We start from the raw sequence: 18270 nt of genomic DNA, 5'->3' as shown, positions 1-18270 counted from the left end.
TCGAATTAGTTCATTTAGAGTGAAGTAGTAGCTTTGAGAGAATGCATTTAAATGACGCTTCTCAGTTAGATATTTGTCTGCTTCAGCTGTCTGTCTGTGCCACTTAACTGTGGAAACATTTTCAATATGCTGGTTCATTTGGATTCAAGAATAGATTTTCGGGTTAAATAAGTAAGAATAACTTGTACAGACCTGTACCTTTAAATTCAGTGACCAAACAAGGCTACAAAGTAATTTGGTCAAATCCTAGCCTTATTTCCTTCTCTTTTCTTCAGTACTCCTTTTAAATATCAAATTTGGCTAATGAATGGCTTTCAGGAATAATCACGTAGCTATCTGAGAAGTGAGAAATTCTTACTGTCAGAAAATGACAAAGAGGAAAAATAATAATTCCTCACATATCTTTCAAAAAGCGAGATGAAGCTTGTTTAAAAATAGCACTTCTGGGATACACTTCGTGATATTTAAAATTTAGGCTCCTAGAGCACATCTGAAAAAATGTACATGTTCTCTGACTGCCTGAAGTCTGTGTGTCCAATTATATATTTGTTCATTAAAAAATATATGTATTTGTTCTCTGCAGAAACATGATCAGGGACAAGTTCTGTTGGATGTAGTCTTCAAGCATCTCGATTTGACAGAGAGAGATTACTTTGGTTTACAGTTGGCTGATGAATCTACTGATAACCCTGTAAGTTGAGTCTTTTATAAATACGTTTTTATAAATCATAGTCATGTTCATCACTCTGCTCTGTGTCATTATAAAGAGAAGTAATTAGAAGCCACTGCGATATTGTGCCATCATCTCCGAGTCATTTGAGTTGGGTTGGTATACTTTGTACTTACGACAAAACTAAATGTTAATAGTTATAAGTTTGAAGTAAAATGTTGAGAACAGTGCTTATGAAATAATACCTTAAAAGGGTGTTGCTTGTTTCATTGTATCTGTTTACTAGACTGCATGATTGTTGTCAGTTGGGATAAGAAATAATAACTTTCAAAATCTTCTATTTCATTTATTTCCATTAGGACTTACAAAAAATTGAGGGGTTTTTTAGATTGTCCTGTTTGGTGGTTTTGTTTCTAGCCCAGATACTTGGTAGGTCTTTCAATAGCGCTTCATATAGTCCACTGTCTAACGAGAGCAATCAGCTCATTACCTTAACTGGAAAAGGAAGGGACTCCTTTGAAAATGAGTGTTTATAACAGTTCATGCACTTTAATTGAAAGGAAATGCTCTTGGACTAAAACTTTGTAAATCACCAGTAGAAACTAATAGATCCAGCTGTAATGTTCAGTGGCCGGCTGTAATAGATATAGCTATAGTGCTGATGTCACGATGGCTTGAAGAATACTTCTTGAATACTTTCTTTTATAGGTATCAAATGTTCGATACTTTTAAGTTTTAAAGTGCAGTTTAACTAAGTATTATTCCTTATAAATACATTTCTTTCCCTCATTCCCATTATATATGTGTACAGAGATGGGATCTAACTTTATTTCCCACCTTGTGTGTCAAAAGTAATTTTTGTTCACAAAATGTGCAGAATGTGATCTGACACTGTCAGAGATCTGACACTGTAGAGTGTTAATCATTTGGTAACTAAGGTAAATTTCAGAAGGCAATGCAACTTTCTTTGGTAAGTGCAGATTTCATCTACTGTTGTTTTACCACCAAGAGTGACTGGTCTAAATAGAAGGAATACTTATTTTGTCTTACTAAAAGGTTGAATGTTTTTCTTTTTACTTATTTTAATGTAGAAGAGGAAGAAAGAAGTCACAATACAGCCATAATTTTTCTTCTGCCTGAATAGGGAACTGCTTCCACATTTCTTTCTTCTCTAGAGCAAATTATTCTTAATTATATTCTTTTTCCACATTCTGGTAACATTAAAATTATTAAGATGAATAAAGCTGTGGATAGTTCTCTTAAGACATTAGCAAACTGGCCTCATTTAATCTTTTTATTCTAAGCTTTGTTTTCAGGCTGAAAAGATGTAGGCATGCTGTAGAAAAAGCTGAATTATTTTTCAGCTCTGTTTAAGAAGTATTTAATTGAATATTACTCAATATTTTACTCAACATTCATAAATTTGTACTTTCTCATTCATCTGGATTTCCAAAACTTAGACCTCTAAGCTCTCTTGTTGGTTTATCCATCTGGAAGCAGCTGAACACAACACTGTAGTAGAAGGATCTGGTTAAGTGTTAGTCCAAAAGAAGAATGACTTCACAACTATTTGATATAAGCACATGCTCTAAAGGTTTAGTAGTCTTTGCCTTCTAAATATTTTGGCTTTTCAGCACATATCTAGTTGCCATGAAAACAATGTGTCAGTGCTAAATAGAAATGTTACCAATAATAGTCATGTAAGCTTGGAGAATTTATGGCTTTGACTAATTTCAGTTTTTGATATCAGTTTACTTTTACACGCAGTTCATTTGGACAAAAAATTATTATATCTCAGTAATATTCCACTGTATTATTTCACAAGTAACTAGAGTATTTGTCAATCCAAACTAAGATATAATCAATATGGCAGGGGATAAAGTTGATGGGGAAAGGGGGATCCTGCTAATGGAGTGTGAAACCTTTATCATTGTACCTAAATGTGTATTTCATAAACTGCACAAGTAGTTTATGAAACTTTATATTTTTGTATAATATTAATGTCACAGTAGAAGTCAGTGCAAGAAAGCATTGATGCTGTGTACAGCTGGAGTGATGTATTTGGCTTAGGTCTTGTGCTGTGGGTGAATGGAGTAACACTGAGAAGGGGGTATTGATGTGTAGTGGGAGTGAGGGTGCAGCGAATACTGTCAGAGTGGGTGCTGGAGTGCCCTTGGCAGGAGGGAGTGAGATAGGGAACATTTCTGGGGGAGGAGAGAGTACAGAAATGACTCTCCAAGGGAATGGGGCACAAACTTCATGGATCCCCAAATCTACCTGCCTCTCAAGTTTACTGGGATAACATGTCTTGCTAGCAGCACCTTGAACCATAAAATTCTGGTACTTCTGCCTAAATCCTGTTCAGCTTCTTTACAATATTAAGTGGTTTGGCAGTTCCCCAGAGAGAAAATCACCTTTTGCATTTGGATCCAATGATATCACTTGAAGTCAAAGATATTGGCTGTTAAATATGCTTTAAAAAAAGGTTACTCTTCTGTGGTTTGAACTATGTTGGTACATACCAAATTGATCTTTACAACCAGAAGCAAATGTAAATGCAAGCTTTTCTGCTAGGCCTTTCAATTCCAAGTTTCCTGAATTAACTGTAACCTCAAAAAAAAACCCACCCCAAAAATAATCTAAGGATTATCAGTCAGATCTGTGCATTTATCAGATATATTGGATCATAGCCCTTTGCTTAAAAATATTTAAGTTTCTTTCACCATGTTTTGAAAGATTCTTATATAAAACTTGTATGTATCCCTGGCTGGAGGGTCCTTTCTTAAGTTTTTACATTTATTCTAAAAAATCAATTAATCATGTGTGAGGGTTTTTTGGACATAATCACACTCTTAAACTGTATCAAACTGTCTCTTTAGTTCCTCTTAAGTCATCAACTACAAGGATACAGTATTTGGATGTAGTCATCATTATTTGTCATTAACAATGAAAAAATGACTCGGAACTAACTCAGATCCGTAGTGTGTGTCAGATAGCTCAGGCACCTCTGTGTGTTTGCTTCCTCCTCCCTCACATGGAAAAAAAAAATATCCTGTGATAAGTGTGAGGTACTTGCATGCTATACAGGGTTAAGTCTCTGTCACTTAATAGGGATTGTGGCCATGTAACTGTTTCCTGAGGCTTGCAGGCTTGCATTGCAAGGCAGGATGAGGAATCAAACAGTATTTATAACAAAGGTAGATTTATGAGTTAACTGAACTATGCTGGTATGTGCTGAGTCTGCTGTGTTTGTTGGTGGGGAGTGGTTTAAACAACTTGCAGGGCTTTCCAGAGAACCATACTTCTAGCTAAAATTTGCAGCATTGATTTTTATAAAGACCTGTCTGTACTTCCCCACAGCAGCGTTTTGCTGTAGAAGCAATCAAGGTTGGGCACCGCTTGGTAAAATTGTTCTGTACTCCTTAATCCAGCAGACTGAGTGCTAAGTCTCTGGTTTCCAAGATCCCAATTAGTGGTTTACCAGAGATGACACTCAGGCTGACAATTTAAAGAGAATCTGTGAGCCATTGGGATCACTCCCTGCATGTGTCAGACCTACAAAATGCAGAATCAAGAGTACAAACACTAGTTTAAGCAAATTAACTTCTGAGTTGGGTAAATCAGCCTGCTTATCACTCTTCATTGCCATACTTAGTGCACCTCAGACAATCAGTTTGAAGAGTAGCTGAAGATTAACCACACCATAATTGAGTTCTGACCTCTCTCAGGCTCACTTGACAATCATAGAACCAAGTCATAGTTGAATTAGCGCTGTAAGAGACAGATATCTGGACAACAGAGGTTAATCACGGGAAAAGAACAGCAGCAACTGCTGATGATAATGTTGGTGTCTTTCCAGAATCGGTAACAAGACTTTGTATGCCAGTAAGACATTCTGGTAAAAGACCAAGTAAAAAATCAACAGTTTCTTGATGTGTAAGGCTACAATTTGGTCTGTTTCTCTTTTTTGAAACTTCTTTGTTTCTCTAAAGTTAGTGTTATAATTTATCTCTTTCCAGAGGTGGTTGGATGCAAACAAACCTATCAGGAAACAATTAAAAAGTGAGTACATGTATGTATTTGGTCAGTTCATATTTAATTATTACGCTGTTTTTCCAGGGTACCCTGATTAATTAAAAATTACTTTTCTTGACTGTAGGAGGATCTCCTCATAGTTTGAACTTCAGAGTTAAGTTTTTTGTAAGTGACCCAAACAAGCTCCAAGAAGAATATACAAGGTAGGTCTCGTTAATTTATCAATAAGACAGTTTTATAGGACACATAAGGGGAAGATGATCATTAATTTTTTAACGCTATAACATGGAAATTTTCTTTTAAATCATTTTGGTGTTGTATGTGCAAGCTTCTAATTTTTGCCTAATAATTACAGATACGAACAGTTGCACCAAATCAGTATAACAAAAAGCTTCTGTGAATAAATTTACAAATTTATATGCAAAGTGAACTACATGAAGAAAATACTACCATGTAGAAACAGAAAAGGGAAAGTAGAGAAGAGAGGAAAAACTTAATCCCACTATTCACTAATGAGTACAAATTTAATTTTATCCTTACTTGTATTCTCCTTTGTGATTATAAAATTCCTGAGCTTTCTGCATTTTATTCTTGATCTCCCCACACCCCCCCCATTTTCTGCTTGGTACTAATAAAATTAATCTATTTGTATGGTTGTAGTCCTAGCTTGAAGCATGTAAGCTTATTTTGATAGCAATATGTTGAAGTCTGTTGAAGAAAACGCTCAATGTGAATCAAGATAGGAGGCTTGTGCGTTGCAATTAGTCCTTGAAGAAATGCCTCAAATTTTCAGTCTTCCTAATTAGTTCTGGTCCTCTACATAAGTCGCATGATTTGACAGATTGGATGTCAGCCATTCTGAAAACGGGTCAGCCCTTTTCAAAAAGCACTATCTAAATTATTAAAGACAGCTTTAGAAACATAAATACGAAAACTGTGAAAATTTGAGTCCACATTTGTTTATAATTTCTTTTGATTTGTCATATTTTGTACAATTTTACACATATCTATGATGACAGAATTTACTAAAATGAGTCCCAGAGATCCTGGATCAGGCTCTGTTTTATTGAAATATGTACCCTAGGAAAATTTGGCAATTTACTATATCAGAAAAATGAAAAAGGTGTCATTTGAATTAAAGGACAATATGTAATATTCCTGAAGAGATTGGAAAAAGAAATGTTAATCAATAGGAAGTAAACAGTAAAGAAAAGAGAGAACTGTTTTATTTAAATGTTATACTGTAAATACAAAGCTATAACTACAGCATCCTTTTAGATGAGAAATAATGTATGACTGCTGTATCTAGGTCAGCTCTGCCTTTTTTGCTAATAGGCCTAATTGCCCCTGAGAAAACTCATTTGTATTTGAAATTATTACAGAGAGTGAGTTACTATCTGTGGGGTTTTTTGGAGTGGAGTTAGGATGCCATGTCACAAATATGGGGTCCTTTTGTGTGATCGGTGTTTCCCCCCTTAAAAAAAAGAAACAAAGCGAAAACTCATGACAGTTCCAGCTCAAGCTGAGACTTTTCAGAGATGCTTAGTTTTTATAAATTTCATGAAAACAGGGGAATGAGTCGACATATGAGGCTGTATGAGTAGATGTCAGAGAAAGGTTCAGTGTGAGCTGGTGTCTCACTACACACCTCTGAATTCGTGTGAGGGAGGCAGGTTACGAATGTGCCAGGTCAGGAAAGGTCAGCGACAGCTCACCTTGTGTTGGAGAATTTAGCTTTATGAACTTGTCTTGATAGCAAATGAAGCTTCATTAGTTCTAGTCATGGCAGAAACACTTGCTTATTAATGTTGACTCCAATTAGCAATCATTTTGTCTTACCCTTTTCTAGATACATCTATATAGGGAAGATGAAAACATTGTAATGCAGTACCACCTTCACTGTTTTAGCTGAATTTGTTCTTCAGGCTTTTTCAGATCTACAGCTAAAGCTTCTATTGGTTTCCCATTTTGCTCAATAATATGTGAGGCTTCAGTATTCAAACTGGGTTGGTTAGCTAACAAGCCATTAACTTCACTGTTTGCTAAAAACAGTGGACAGAAAATGAACCCTGCTTGGTGTTCCTTAATCATGAGATCCCTTAACTACTATGGCATATTTCTAATAAAGCATTACACACAAAAAAGTAAAATAAAATGAAGGTGCAGCTGCACATACAGGATGTTTTTGTCCCTCATTTTTGCAGCCATAAATGTTAACAAGAAAAGTAGGAAAAATCTATTGGTTTTGTATATTTGCGAAGAGATACTCAAGCTAAGCATGTGAAGCATATACTTTTAATATATAAATGTAACTTGTCATTTATTGCTTCTTTTAACTGTTAAAGAAATTTTGCTTTATCTGTCTCGGTTTCAATATGCATTTTAAGGTGGAAAATGAAAGAGTATTTTGAGGTCTCTAAAGCCTGGCTAATGTCTTAGTTTTAACTTCTTGTGGTTAATACCTTAAACTAAGCTTCTTGCCATGATGGTCAGTTAAAGAACCCCTTGACAGATCTGTAGGAGTTGAGCACATGGGTTAACATCTTTGCTTGTCACTTTGCAAGTGTTTTCCCTTGTTTTCTTTCAAACACGGAATGCCATACCTTTCCACTATATTTAGCTTGTAAACGATTGGATTTCTCTGTGTGTATTTGTAAATGTTTGTGGAAGTCTTTAAAGTTGTAGTTAATCCACTTTCTGAAGACTACACAATTATGAGAGGTCATATTATGTGACATGAAGTGATAGATTTTTAAAAAATTTATTAGAGTAAGTTAATATTGGGAAATAATGTTCGGTTTCAGTTGAACTTGAACTAGGTAGTTTTGATAAGTAACTTTGAATGTTTATAAGGAATGGATATGGCTGAAGCTCTGCTTTCAAATCAGAACTACAAGAAGGAAACCAGATGATTTTTATAATAATGTAGGAGGTCCCAAAATGAAATAAATTTATAAGAAAGCAGGAATGAGGTTTAAATTTTCCACTTGGTGATTTTCTTTTTTTTTTTTTTAATAAAAAGACATTAGAGCCTAAATTCTACAGCTACTTTTATGCTCTGTTATAAAGGGGTTGTGCTGAAAGTTTGTTTAAGTTTGTGCTAACATCCTGCCATCTCAGTAAATCTTGTTTGTTGCCTCACTTCAGTCTCCGTGTCAGTGGAATTTTATAGCATGTGTAATTTGCCACTTGATATAAACATTTATACTTCTTTGAAATAGTCTAAAACCTTTGAGTGAAATATGAAGGACCTCAACTGAATAAACAAAAGATTCATTCTGAGATGTTAACAAAATATTTGGGGTTTGTTGGAGAAATGAAGTAATTTGGAGGGAAATCTGTTTGCGGTTTCATGTTTGTTGAGGTTCTTATCATAGTGTTTTCTGCTGCCATTTTTTGATGGGAAATAGTTCTTGCTTTAAAGTGTTCATATGTTCCTTTTGTTGTTTCTACCTTCCTCCTGACTTGAAAGAGTGGTCATGGGAAGACTAGATGTATTTCTAAAACAACATCATAATTAAATAAAACTTCAGAAGTTCAAGGGAAGTCGGTCAGAAGGCATTCAACATAATAGAATCCACGACTTTTATTTAAGAATATGACTCCAAAATACTAAGAGTAAATATGTTAATTTAAATGAAAACAGAATAATATCAAATACTCAATGAAAAGAAATTAATTTTATCTACCTGGAGTACAAATCATTCTTATGAAGGTACCTCATACACAGATGTAAACTTCAGCTTTTGGATGTTATGTTGTATAGTTCTGTTGTTTACACTCATTCAAAAAACTTCTTCCCTTTTTTTAAACTTTAAGTTCAACATTAATATGGGGAGATAAAGCAGGTAGAATGTGAAATTTGCAGCCTCTTAGTGAAATGTGTATAACTTTGTAGCCTGTAGCTAGTTTAATTTACAAAGTTGAATTATTATTTCAGTAATCACAGTTTAATTTCATTCCCATAGGAGTTTAAGAAATAGCATGCAAAATATAAAGTTTTAGTTTTGCACTAACTGAAAGTAAAATGCATTAAATTGATGAGAAATGGTTAAATAATTTAATTTTTAATTAGTGTTTTTTGTTTGTTTCTTTAAATAAGGTACCAGTATTTTTTGCAAATTAAGCAGGACATTCTTACTGGAAGGTAAGACATTTTTGCTGTGTTAAACAGTAAATGCAAGTTGGATTGAGAAAAAGTTAATGGTGAGGGATTTTGCCAGCAAAAATAAAAATATATTTAAAGTAAATTACTGTTTATGCAAGTAGAAGTGTGTATAATAATTATCTGTCCAGTTTATGGATCGACTATGAAAAAACAAGGCTTTTCAAAATAACCAAATTTCATATGTAATATGTAATTTTATATATTTCTCATTTTAAAACCAAAACAGATTGCCCTGTCCTTACAATACTGCTGCTCTTCTGGCATCTTATGCTGTTCAGTGTAAGTATAATTAATATTCATGTACCTGTTAGTATGGAAATATTTGAAAAGTAGTATCAATTAGTTTTTGAAGAATGGAGTTTGTATAGCATTGCATTGTGATGTTTGTGGACATGATACTACTTTTCTAATGATTAAGGAAATATGATTGGTTGGGTTTTCTCCCTCTATATGGATATGGAAAAAATACTGGTAATGCTCTCTGCTTTCCTTCTATAAACCCATGCAGTTAAAAAACCCAAAACCAACCCTCTTGTATTTCTCTGTATTCTGAAGTGTGGGGTTTGGATTTTTTCTTGAGAATTATACTAAAGCATTTTTTAGACACTTAAACATTTTTAACGTATCATATAGTGAACCTCCAAATAGGCGTGGAAGAGGGAATTCTGGTCATATCTGGCCAAAAAGTTCAATACCCTTGTTGTCAATTTTAAGCCATCCAGTGAGTAGATAAGGCTTGAAAACTGAGATTTAGTCCTCTTCCTCTCTCCCTATTTTCCTTCATAAACTTAAATTGTTCAGTGGAAAAAATAAAAGCCACCTAAGAGACTGTTCAGCACTTTCTTCTTGAATTTTGTGATTGTCAGAAATTCAGTTTTAGAAGCAATCCTGATATATCCATTTATATTAATGTATTTTTCTGCTGTAAAAGATACTTTTATCTACATTTAGTACCATGTATACTTTGTACGTATCAGAGAAAGGGTGCCCACGTTAATCTTTTCAGGGAAAAAAATGTATGGTAATGTTAATGTAGCATTTTATGCATAATTTTGATAAGTGGTCACCTCTTTCCAGATCAATCAGTAGAGCAATTTCTCTTAAACAAAATTCCCGAACTCCAGCTACTTGGAAGTAGATATGTACTGGAAGTGCTGTCATGCTGTAAGGCTTTACCTTTGAAGAGATGAAGTATTGGATAATGAAGCAGGCACTATGAAAAGTTTATAACATTTTAAGCTTTTAAGAACGCCGTATTTTTATTTTTCAAATATTGTACAAGTGGTGTATGTGCTGTGTACTGTAGTTACATTTATATATATCCCTCTGCCCTTAATTTTTTCAGTGTGCAGATTTCTGTCTAATCATCATCTGTGCATGCCTATTACTAACTCTCTCTGGGTTTAGCCCTTGGGATTCTTTATAAATATAGGTAAATAACAGATGTAGATCTCAGGCAGTCCTGTATTCTCTGTGGTGGATTTTAGCAAGACATGCATTCTATTATAAAACCTGGTCCTATTTTCCAGTTTTTAAATTATTTAAAATGGGATCTGTTTCTGGAGATGCAAGTACCCCAGACTTCTTTCCTACGTTCCCTTCTCTTGCTTATCCTCCTGCTCCGCAAGTGCCTTCATCCTCCTTGTCAGTTCTTCCATGCTCCACAAAAGTATCAGTAGGCCTGCCCAGGATGCCATGTCATGCTGTTGCTGTGAACTTTCCAGTTTTCATGGGTTATCTTAATTATCTATCACATAGATTACAGATATTTAAAGCTGAATTTTTTTGGATTATAGTTAGCCTCAAAGCCTGTATTAGCAAATGTATGTTTTTTATTCTGACAATAAATTAGGTTTTACTTTATTTCTTATAAGAAAGAGATTATGTAAATACACTTTTTAGTAGTTTCAAGTAAAGTAGTTTCAGTGTAGGTGTATGTATGTGTACTTTTTTCCATACATACAGCTGAATGTGCAAAAAAATATTTTTCTAATGCTTCTGAATATATCTTGGTACATAATGAGTTGGTGGTTTTGGCAGATCTTAATGGAGAAATAGCAGTTGTAGTGTTAAAAATAAATGTATTGCGTAATCACATGAAAGCAAGCACAGGTAAAATAAAAAAAGAAAAAAATCAAATCAAATACCTTGAAGTATATTCTTTAGTGCTAGCCATTATGACAGCATTTATCAATTAATTTGTGTATTAAAAATGAAACCTTTTATAAACTTCCTTCATAAGCACCTACTCAAAGCTTTCTTTAAATTATCTCCATGGTATTCACTGCGAATGTGACTGTTTATTCAAAATGGAAAAGGGGATTTCAAATGTCTTCTCTATTTTTGTTTGCTCTAGATCATAAAGTATGGGGGAGCAGACTCTTGTGAATTTGGGGGCATTGCATAACGCCAAGTACATCAGTGATAAACAATAACCTCTCTTTTTAATATTTTAGCCGAGCTGGGAGACTACAACCATTCAGAAAACTTGCCAGGCTACCTCTCAGACTATTCTTTCATCCCTAGCCAGCCTCAAGACTTTGAAAAAGAAATAGCAAAATTACATCAGCAGCACATGTAAGGATTTATAGGAGAAGTTATTGACTGACTTTGTCAAATCCTGACTGCTGGTGCTGTGCTATTGTATTAAAAAAATGAGTACTTTATCTTAAAGGTTTCTGGGGGTGGTTTTGTTTTTTTTTGTTTGGTTTTTTTTAAGAGTACATTTAATGTGATTGATTTTTGTAGATTGTATAATAATTACCAGTAATACTCTGCACAAGTGTCTGTGAATGGGAAATGACAGGGAAAATAAGTGAAAAAACAAACGTGTTAAAGGTACACTGAAAACTGTTTGTGTAGGATATTAACTTAGCAGTATATAATTTCTTTAAGAGTTTTTTTTCATTCTTTGAGAATGTTCTGTGCATAAAGGCTTTGTTTTCATGGTGCTCTCACCAGTAAACAAAAGTTACTTTAGCAGTAACAAAGTCCTTTTCTTCAATATCTGCTCTTTCCTGTGTGCAAGTCTGTGACCTTTTACTAAAGAGGAAAAGGCAATGAAGCAATGGAAATTTTTTTTTTCCGGTGTGTAACATTGGGGTACTTTTTCAGTGATGGTTCCTTGGTATTTTAGAACTTATGTGCTTTTTGTTACAGTTAATTTTGACAAAATGTAAGCTATTTACAAAAACATTTGCTTAATTGGGGCATGTTGTTGGCTTTAGAAACTACTGAATGTTATGTTACATTTCAGTCAATGGCTTAGCAAATTCTTTTTGGTAGAGTAAAAAAATTGAAGTGATTTGATGGTAATTTAAACTTTAAGGGTGAGCCTTGGAGAGAAATTGCAGTTATCAGTACAAAATACAGGACTGCAAAAGTAATTTCCAGATTCTAGAGCTCCACAGACATTTAAATGATGGAGTGCTTTAGAAATAAAATGTGTGTGTTTGTAGACTGTGTTGAGGACTTTTGTCAAGCCTTTGTTGATGTGGAAGCACAAGGTTTTTTCTGTTAAATTTTTTGGGTTGCAGCCTGTTTATGGTGAGAAATGAAATTCAGATTTCAGGATGGAGGTAAAAGTAGTAAAACGGCTGCAGATTTTCTCTTTGAGCTCGCTAGGGAGCATGATGTGGGGGGTTATGTTAGAATGTTTCTGATGTGCCCTCTTTCTTTCAGAGGGTTGTCTCCTGCAGAAGCAGAGTTCAATTATCTCAATACAGCACGTACCTTAGAACTTTATGGAGTAGAATTGCACTATGCAAGGGTAAGTTTGGATGAACTAGTATTGTAATGTAGAAATGGACTCTTCTGAGCTTTATGGAAAAATAAATATTTATTTTTAGTGAGTTTTCCTGGCTGCTGCTTCCAAAAGAAAAAAAAAAGAAAATAATATTATCTTATTAGGTGCCTAATTTACCAATTTCAATAACCACTATTTCACTCTAGTGAACACTTGACTTATTTGGACTTAGTTATACATGTGTTATTCAGGTTGAGCTTGTTGTCCTGAATGCCAGTTCAGTTGGCTACTGGTGAATAAGAAAAATGTGATCGTTGAATGTGCTTTTGATATTTAAGGATCTATCAGCTTTGAAAAATATTTAATTTCATTCTGATTAGAACCAAATGATAAATCATTATCATTATATATCATGGACTGTTAATGTAAGGTGGGGGTACTATAATTTGATACGGTGTCAGTTTTATTTGGTAAAGCGAGTAGTTTGAGGTCTTGACTAAAACAATCTTAACCTGTCAGTACAGTGCTACCATTTCTGCAAAGCCTCTGAATATAATTATTTTTAGTAACTAAGATAGCTCTTTTTTTTAAATATTCTTGTCCTACTCCCTAAGGTTAGAGAAACTTGCAATAGAATTTGAAATCTACCCCACTTCACTGCTGTCTGTATTCTGCTGTTGCACACATATTGAAATATCTATAGCAAGTGTTTGATTATAGAACAAAGATATTTCAGAAAAAATGTGCTATTTAAATATGCTTACAATATTGTTTGTTTTAGAATCTCTCCTCTCTGTGTTCTAAGGTTGCAGTTTCTTTTCAGGTAGGAGTCTTAAGTTGCTAGTTGCTTTTAGTGTAGCAAATGTGAAGCCAGTCTATTAGTACTGTTATTTGTAATAAACTGCTAGAATACTCTATATTGTGTATTTGAAGTTGGTGGAAGACAGATGATCTAATTTAAGAAATTAAAATTCTATAAAGAACTCTGAACAAACATCCTGGCTTGTCCTAAATAGGAATGAATATTTTAATTCTTGCTTGTCTTGTTAAAACACATTTCCTTCCATTTTAATTAAGGTCTATTTTACTATGGTATTTATGTATTTAGAGAGAGAGAGGAGAATGAATATATATGAGGTTTCAAAGATACTTACATTGTTCTTCAAGTAATTTTCTCTTTTCTTTTAAAGGATCAGAGTAACAATGAAATAATGATTGGAGTGATGTCAGGTGGAATATTAATTTTTAAGAACAGAGTACGAATTAACACCTTTCAGTGGTAAGGACAGCTGTTTAAACTAATGTTTTTGTTTGGTATTTCAAAACATATTTTTACCACTACCAGTGTCATATGCTTTAAAAGAGACTGAAACTTAGTTGTAGCATATCAAGTTGAAGTGATTTATCTCATGCTATGCTGTGGGTAATTTAAGATGGGGCTTTTTCCTGTTCTGTGTGCTGTGCTGTTAAATGATTGTGGTGCAAACTATATGAATTTTAACACATTTTTTCTTCAGGAGTTTGAAAGCATACTTTATGTTTAATTAACTACGTAGCCAGAGCCTGTGTTATGGTCTAGCTCACAGTCTTTAAAGATACCTGAACTTAAAAACACTAACCTGGAAAGTGATTGCTCTTACCTGTTTTGTCACATATAACTTAATTGCACTCTGTGCATTAAATTTAATGTAGGTATGGCAGTTGAGGATAACTGAGGTGGAGCGTTCAGGTTATTGTCATCTCTTAATTCACAGATAACCATTTTCATGATAAGGACCAAAAAAGTGCATTTATTGCAGAAAATGCTGTCATTTATTTCTCCTCTTAACTAAAATAGTTTTTAAAGCTGTTCTGTAAACATGGAGTTGTCCTCATTAAATACATTACTCTAGTTTTCAGTCTTAAGTTCGGATCCTGTTCTTATATATTCATATAAGAAGGGGAAAGATCTAAGAGAAATCGTGTTCTGGACTATAACTCTGTAGTGCTCTGTAGAAGTGCTCTAGAGAAGTTATGTCACCTTCCCCAATGCTTTTTTTGGTTCCCTCAGAAGTAACCTTCCCTTGGTTTCCTTTGCCTGTTTGGAATCCACTTTGACAGCCTGCCTTATTACATATGTTGTTGAGCATGCTATAACAGCATTCTGAGTGGGCGAAGTCAGCCATATGAAATAGACACTAGTTTACCAGGCACAAAAGCTGTTTGCTCTAGAAAAATGATGAAAAGTTTTGCATTTTCATTTGCTACTAATGTGTGTGCTTGGGCAATGCAGCACTGGACTTTTCTAAAGTTTTCAGCTGGTCTGTCATCTTCAGAAACTGGAAATTTTTTTCTCCGAATTCAGAGTGTTACAGGCAGTTGAAATCCTTGTGTTTTTGTTGTTCTCTGTTAGCACAGAGTAGGATCTATTACTTATAATCAGTGACCTGTTTTCATTTAGTAAGTTCCCTTGCAGAAATTGAAAATGTTAATCACTGTCTTGATCTTTCCAGCAACCCAATGAACTTCTGAGACATTCTGGTTTTCTGTGCTAAGCTTAGTCTCAAGTTTTCTTGTAGGACATTACGTATTCTGTGGTTCACCATGTTACGAAACAGCATGGATAGTCAAATTTTAGGTAGATGTTTGGAGAGAAAGAAAAAACAAAGCTATCACGTAAATGTTATCCACAGCCAGGTACAACTGTACATGGTAAACATTTTGCTTGTAAGCATTCAAAGAAACGTAAGCCTGAGGCAATTACGGAGCATGTAAATTTTCAGTCTCCATGGTTAGTTGGGTAAAATAAAACAGGATCTTGCAGTGACAAGTCTGGAACTACTGTACTAGTCAGTCAGACCTGCCTTCATAACAGTGACATGTTCTAAGAAAGATATCCTTCATCTGGTAAGAGTTTTGAAGTGTTAGAGCCATTTCTGGGTTAAGGCTGCTTTATAAAATGTAAAGCTGTAATAATCAGAAAGGTTTTAATTTAGGCTGCTTTCACTGCTGTTATTTTTGGGAAAACAGTAATAGTAGAAATAGGTTCTGTAAAACACACTGGTAAATTACTGAGTATGTACAATGTAAGTCATAATTAAGCTACATGTCCGTACTGGAAGCTAGAGGTTTCTGTGAGCTCTGCTTCATATAGTTTGCATGCCAGGGATGCTGATCTAAATTCTTAGTGTGGTTTGTGTGTGTGTAATTACCTAAACAGTTCTTCTTTGTATTCAAGCATATCAGCTGACATTAGGGATATTAATTTCTTCCTGTGAAGACTATAGTACCAACATAATTGGTCTGTAAACCTCCCCCCACCATTTCATCCAATTATAGGCTTTCTTTTGCTATGAGTAAGGATATGAAAAGTCAGTTCTCACAATATAGCTCAATAGTAGACCTATTACCTTTCCTTTTTATCCATAGTCATGCAGCTGCACCAGTGATACCAGTACTGATACTTTTTCTTCTTACTTCCACTTATTCTTGCTCCTGTGCAACTGGAGCTGTGTAGTGTCTTCCCAGTGCTTTATGGCTACAGTGGGTGTTTAGATATCCAGTACTCCTGAGCTCCAGTACTTTTTCAGTACTCCTGAGCTGAGTTTCAAGACAAGTCAGAGGATAGGCATGCATGTATGTAGGAAGAAATAAAGGTTTAGCTGTATTTCTCAGAGAAGAATTAAGTAAAATGTCTTTGCCCTCTCCCTCTTAATTTGATATTATATCTGAATTGCACACGATGAACCTTACCATCATGGGGAGAAATGAAACAGGAGGAAGACAAGGCAGGTATAAGGTAAAACAAAGGAGACCACCTTTTATCCAGTGTGTACTAACTTGATCTTCCTGTATTGTAGGTAATTCCTCTTCTCCCCAAACTGTGCTACCAGGTGCAGAGATCTGGGAATCCAGGGAGCAAATATTGTCCTTGAAGACCAAAGGAGAAGAGCATGGAGTAGCTCAGCCTTTCCTTTGTTCACCTGTTGAGCAGTGGACACACGCTTTCCTTTGCCTCTCTTTTGCAGTTGATATACCCATGGAAAGCTTTATTGTCTTTCACTTCCATTCCCAGTTGCAACTGCATTTGCACTTTAGATTTCCGAGTTTTATCCTTGAATGCCTAGGTAGTACTTCTTTGTTCCTCCTTGGTCATCTGATCCTTCTTCCACATCCTGTAGACTTCCTTTCATGTTTGAGCTCAATCAGCAGTTCTGAGTTCATCCAAGTTGGCCTCCTCCCATGCTTGCATTTTTACTAACACATCAGGATTGTTCCGGTTTAAGAAGATTGTCCTTTATGATTGTTCACCTCTCCTCAGTTCCTGTGCCCCAAAAGGCAGCTTCCAAGGGGTTTTGCCTACCAGAGCTCTGATCAAGCTGGAGTTTCTTCTGAATTCCAAGGTGATTTAGTCTGCCTCATCCCTCCTCACTTCCCTCAGGATCTTTGGTCTCACCATCTCACAGCTGCTGAAGCCAAGTTTGACTACTAAATGTGGACAACCCTTTCTTGGTTGTGAGTTGTGCTACAAAGAGTGTCTTCCCTAGCTGACTGGTCCAGAACCTGTGTCAAAGAAGTCTTGGTCGAGAAATTTGCTGGGTTGCTTGTGTCCTGCCTTTTCACCTTCTGGGCAAGGGTTGGGGCAGTAAAGTCCTTAGTGAGAACCATAGCTTGATATCATGAGACTCCTTCCACATGTTTGAGTACAGTCCTCACTTTAGACTAGGACTTTTAAATATATCTTCATTTAAAAGATATGATTTAGGATGTCTGAGGTGACTGGAGACTAGAAAATCATACCAGGAAAATATTCTTGACGCCTGCCTCTTCTTACCCATTTCCTTGGATATGCACCTTTGCTGACAGTCAGAGAAAGGAAACATAGGCAGACATGCTTCTAGCTTTGGCCGAGGATGGGTATTCCTATTTAATGACTAGCAGGATATTAGCAGTGCATATGAATTCTCTCTTATCTGCTGTATTTTTCAAAAATAGCTGAGATCCAGCTTTGCTGAGTCATTTCTTTGTAATTGAACAGTGATTCTTATGCGTTGAGTTAGACATTATTGGCTGTTACAGTTTTGAGTTTGTTCCAAACGGTTTCAAGCTTAAAAGGCAGCTGACCTCACTCTGCCTAAATTATGGGGTGAGATTGAAAAACAGTGTGTATAACTTTCATCCTTATCATTCTGCTTGAGTCTGTAAATCACCAAAAGCAGTAATTTCTTTAGCAGAAGGGGAAGGGGGGAGAATAAAAGGTAGTAGAATGTTTTTATAAATAAAATAGTTTTGATTTCTTCTCACGTTCTCTGTTGGCATGCTGAAAAAATCTGATATGTAGAGTGTGTACAGTTCAGTTTTTAAAAAAAGTATATATTAAAATTTTCTTCAATTGCCCTGTACCACAAAATTTTAGAAAATTATCCATAACATACTTCTGGTTAACTGCAGCCTAAGCAGTCTAATACAACTTTTATCTGTTTTTTCCACAGTCAGACTGCTATAATCTAGTGTCTAACCCATCCAGCAAATTTAGGACCCATCCCTTAATTATTATTAAGCAATTGCTTGTCACAGGAGGTGCTAAGAAAATTGCTGCATTGCCAGTGGCATAATTTTGTTTCAGTATATAAATTGTAGCCCCCTTTATAGTTTTTAATCCTTGAGAAATTA

The 18270-nt window shown here is 35.1% G+C and overlaps 1 protein-coding gene across 5 annotated transcripts in view; it reads left to right on the top strand.

The window, feature by feature from the left end:
• Positions 1-18270, top strand: part of PTPN4 (protein tyrosine phosphatase non-receptor type 4) — a 114579-nt gene that overhangs the window by 47942 nt on the left and 48367 nt on the right. For 4 of the 5 annotated variants that reach the window (XR_012633957.1, XM_074910790.1, XM_074910788.1 and 1 more), the window contains exons 3-11: positions 584-691; positions 4690-4732; positions 4830-4908; positions 8808-8852; positions 9100-9152; positions 11330-11450; positions 12555-12642; positions 13400-13441; positions 13809-13897. Coding sequence is in view for 4 of the 5 variants with exons in the window: in XM_074910790.1 (XP_074766891.1) it covers positions 584-691; positions 4690-4732; positions 4830-4908; positions 8808-8852; positions 9100-9152; positions 11330-11450; positions 12555-12642; positions 13400-13441; positions 13809-13897 (668 nt within the window). In the remaining variant the exon portion in view is untranslated. The remainder of the gene's footprint in view (positions 1-583; positions 692-4689; positions 4733-4829; positions 4909-8807; positions 8853-9099; positions 9153-11329; positions 11451-12554; positions 12643-13399; positions 13442-13808; positions 13898-18270) is intronic. The other variant, XM_074910791.1, reaches the window with a different exon arrangement.

Source organism: Athene noctua, chromosome 7 (assembly GCF_965140245.1).
Source record: "Athene noctua chromosome 7, bAthNoc1.hap1.1, whole genome shotgun sequence".
In the NCBI taxonomy this organism is placed as follows: Eukaryota; Metazoa; Chordata; class Aves; order Strigiformes; family Strigidae; genus Athene; species Athene noctua.
The sequence above is the reverse complement of the archived record's forward strand: the minus strand, read 5'-3'. Positions and strand labels throughout refer to the sequence as shown.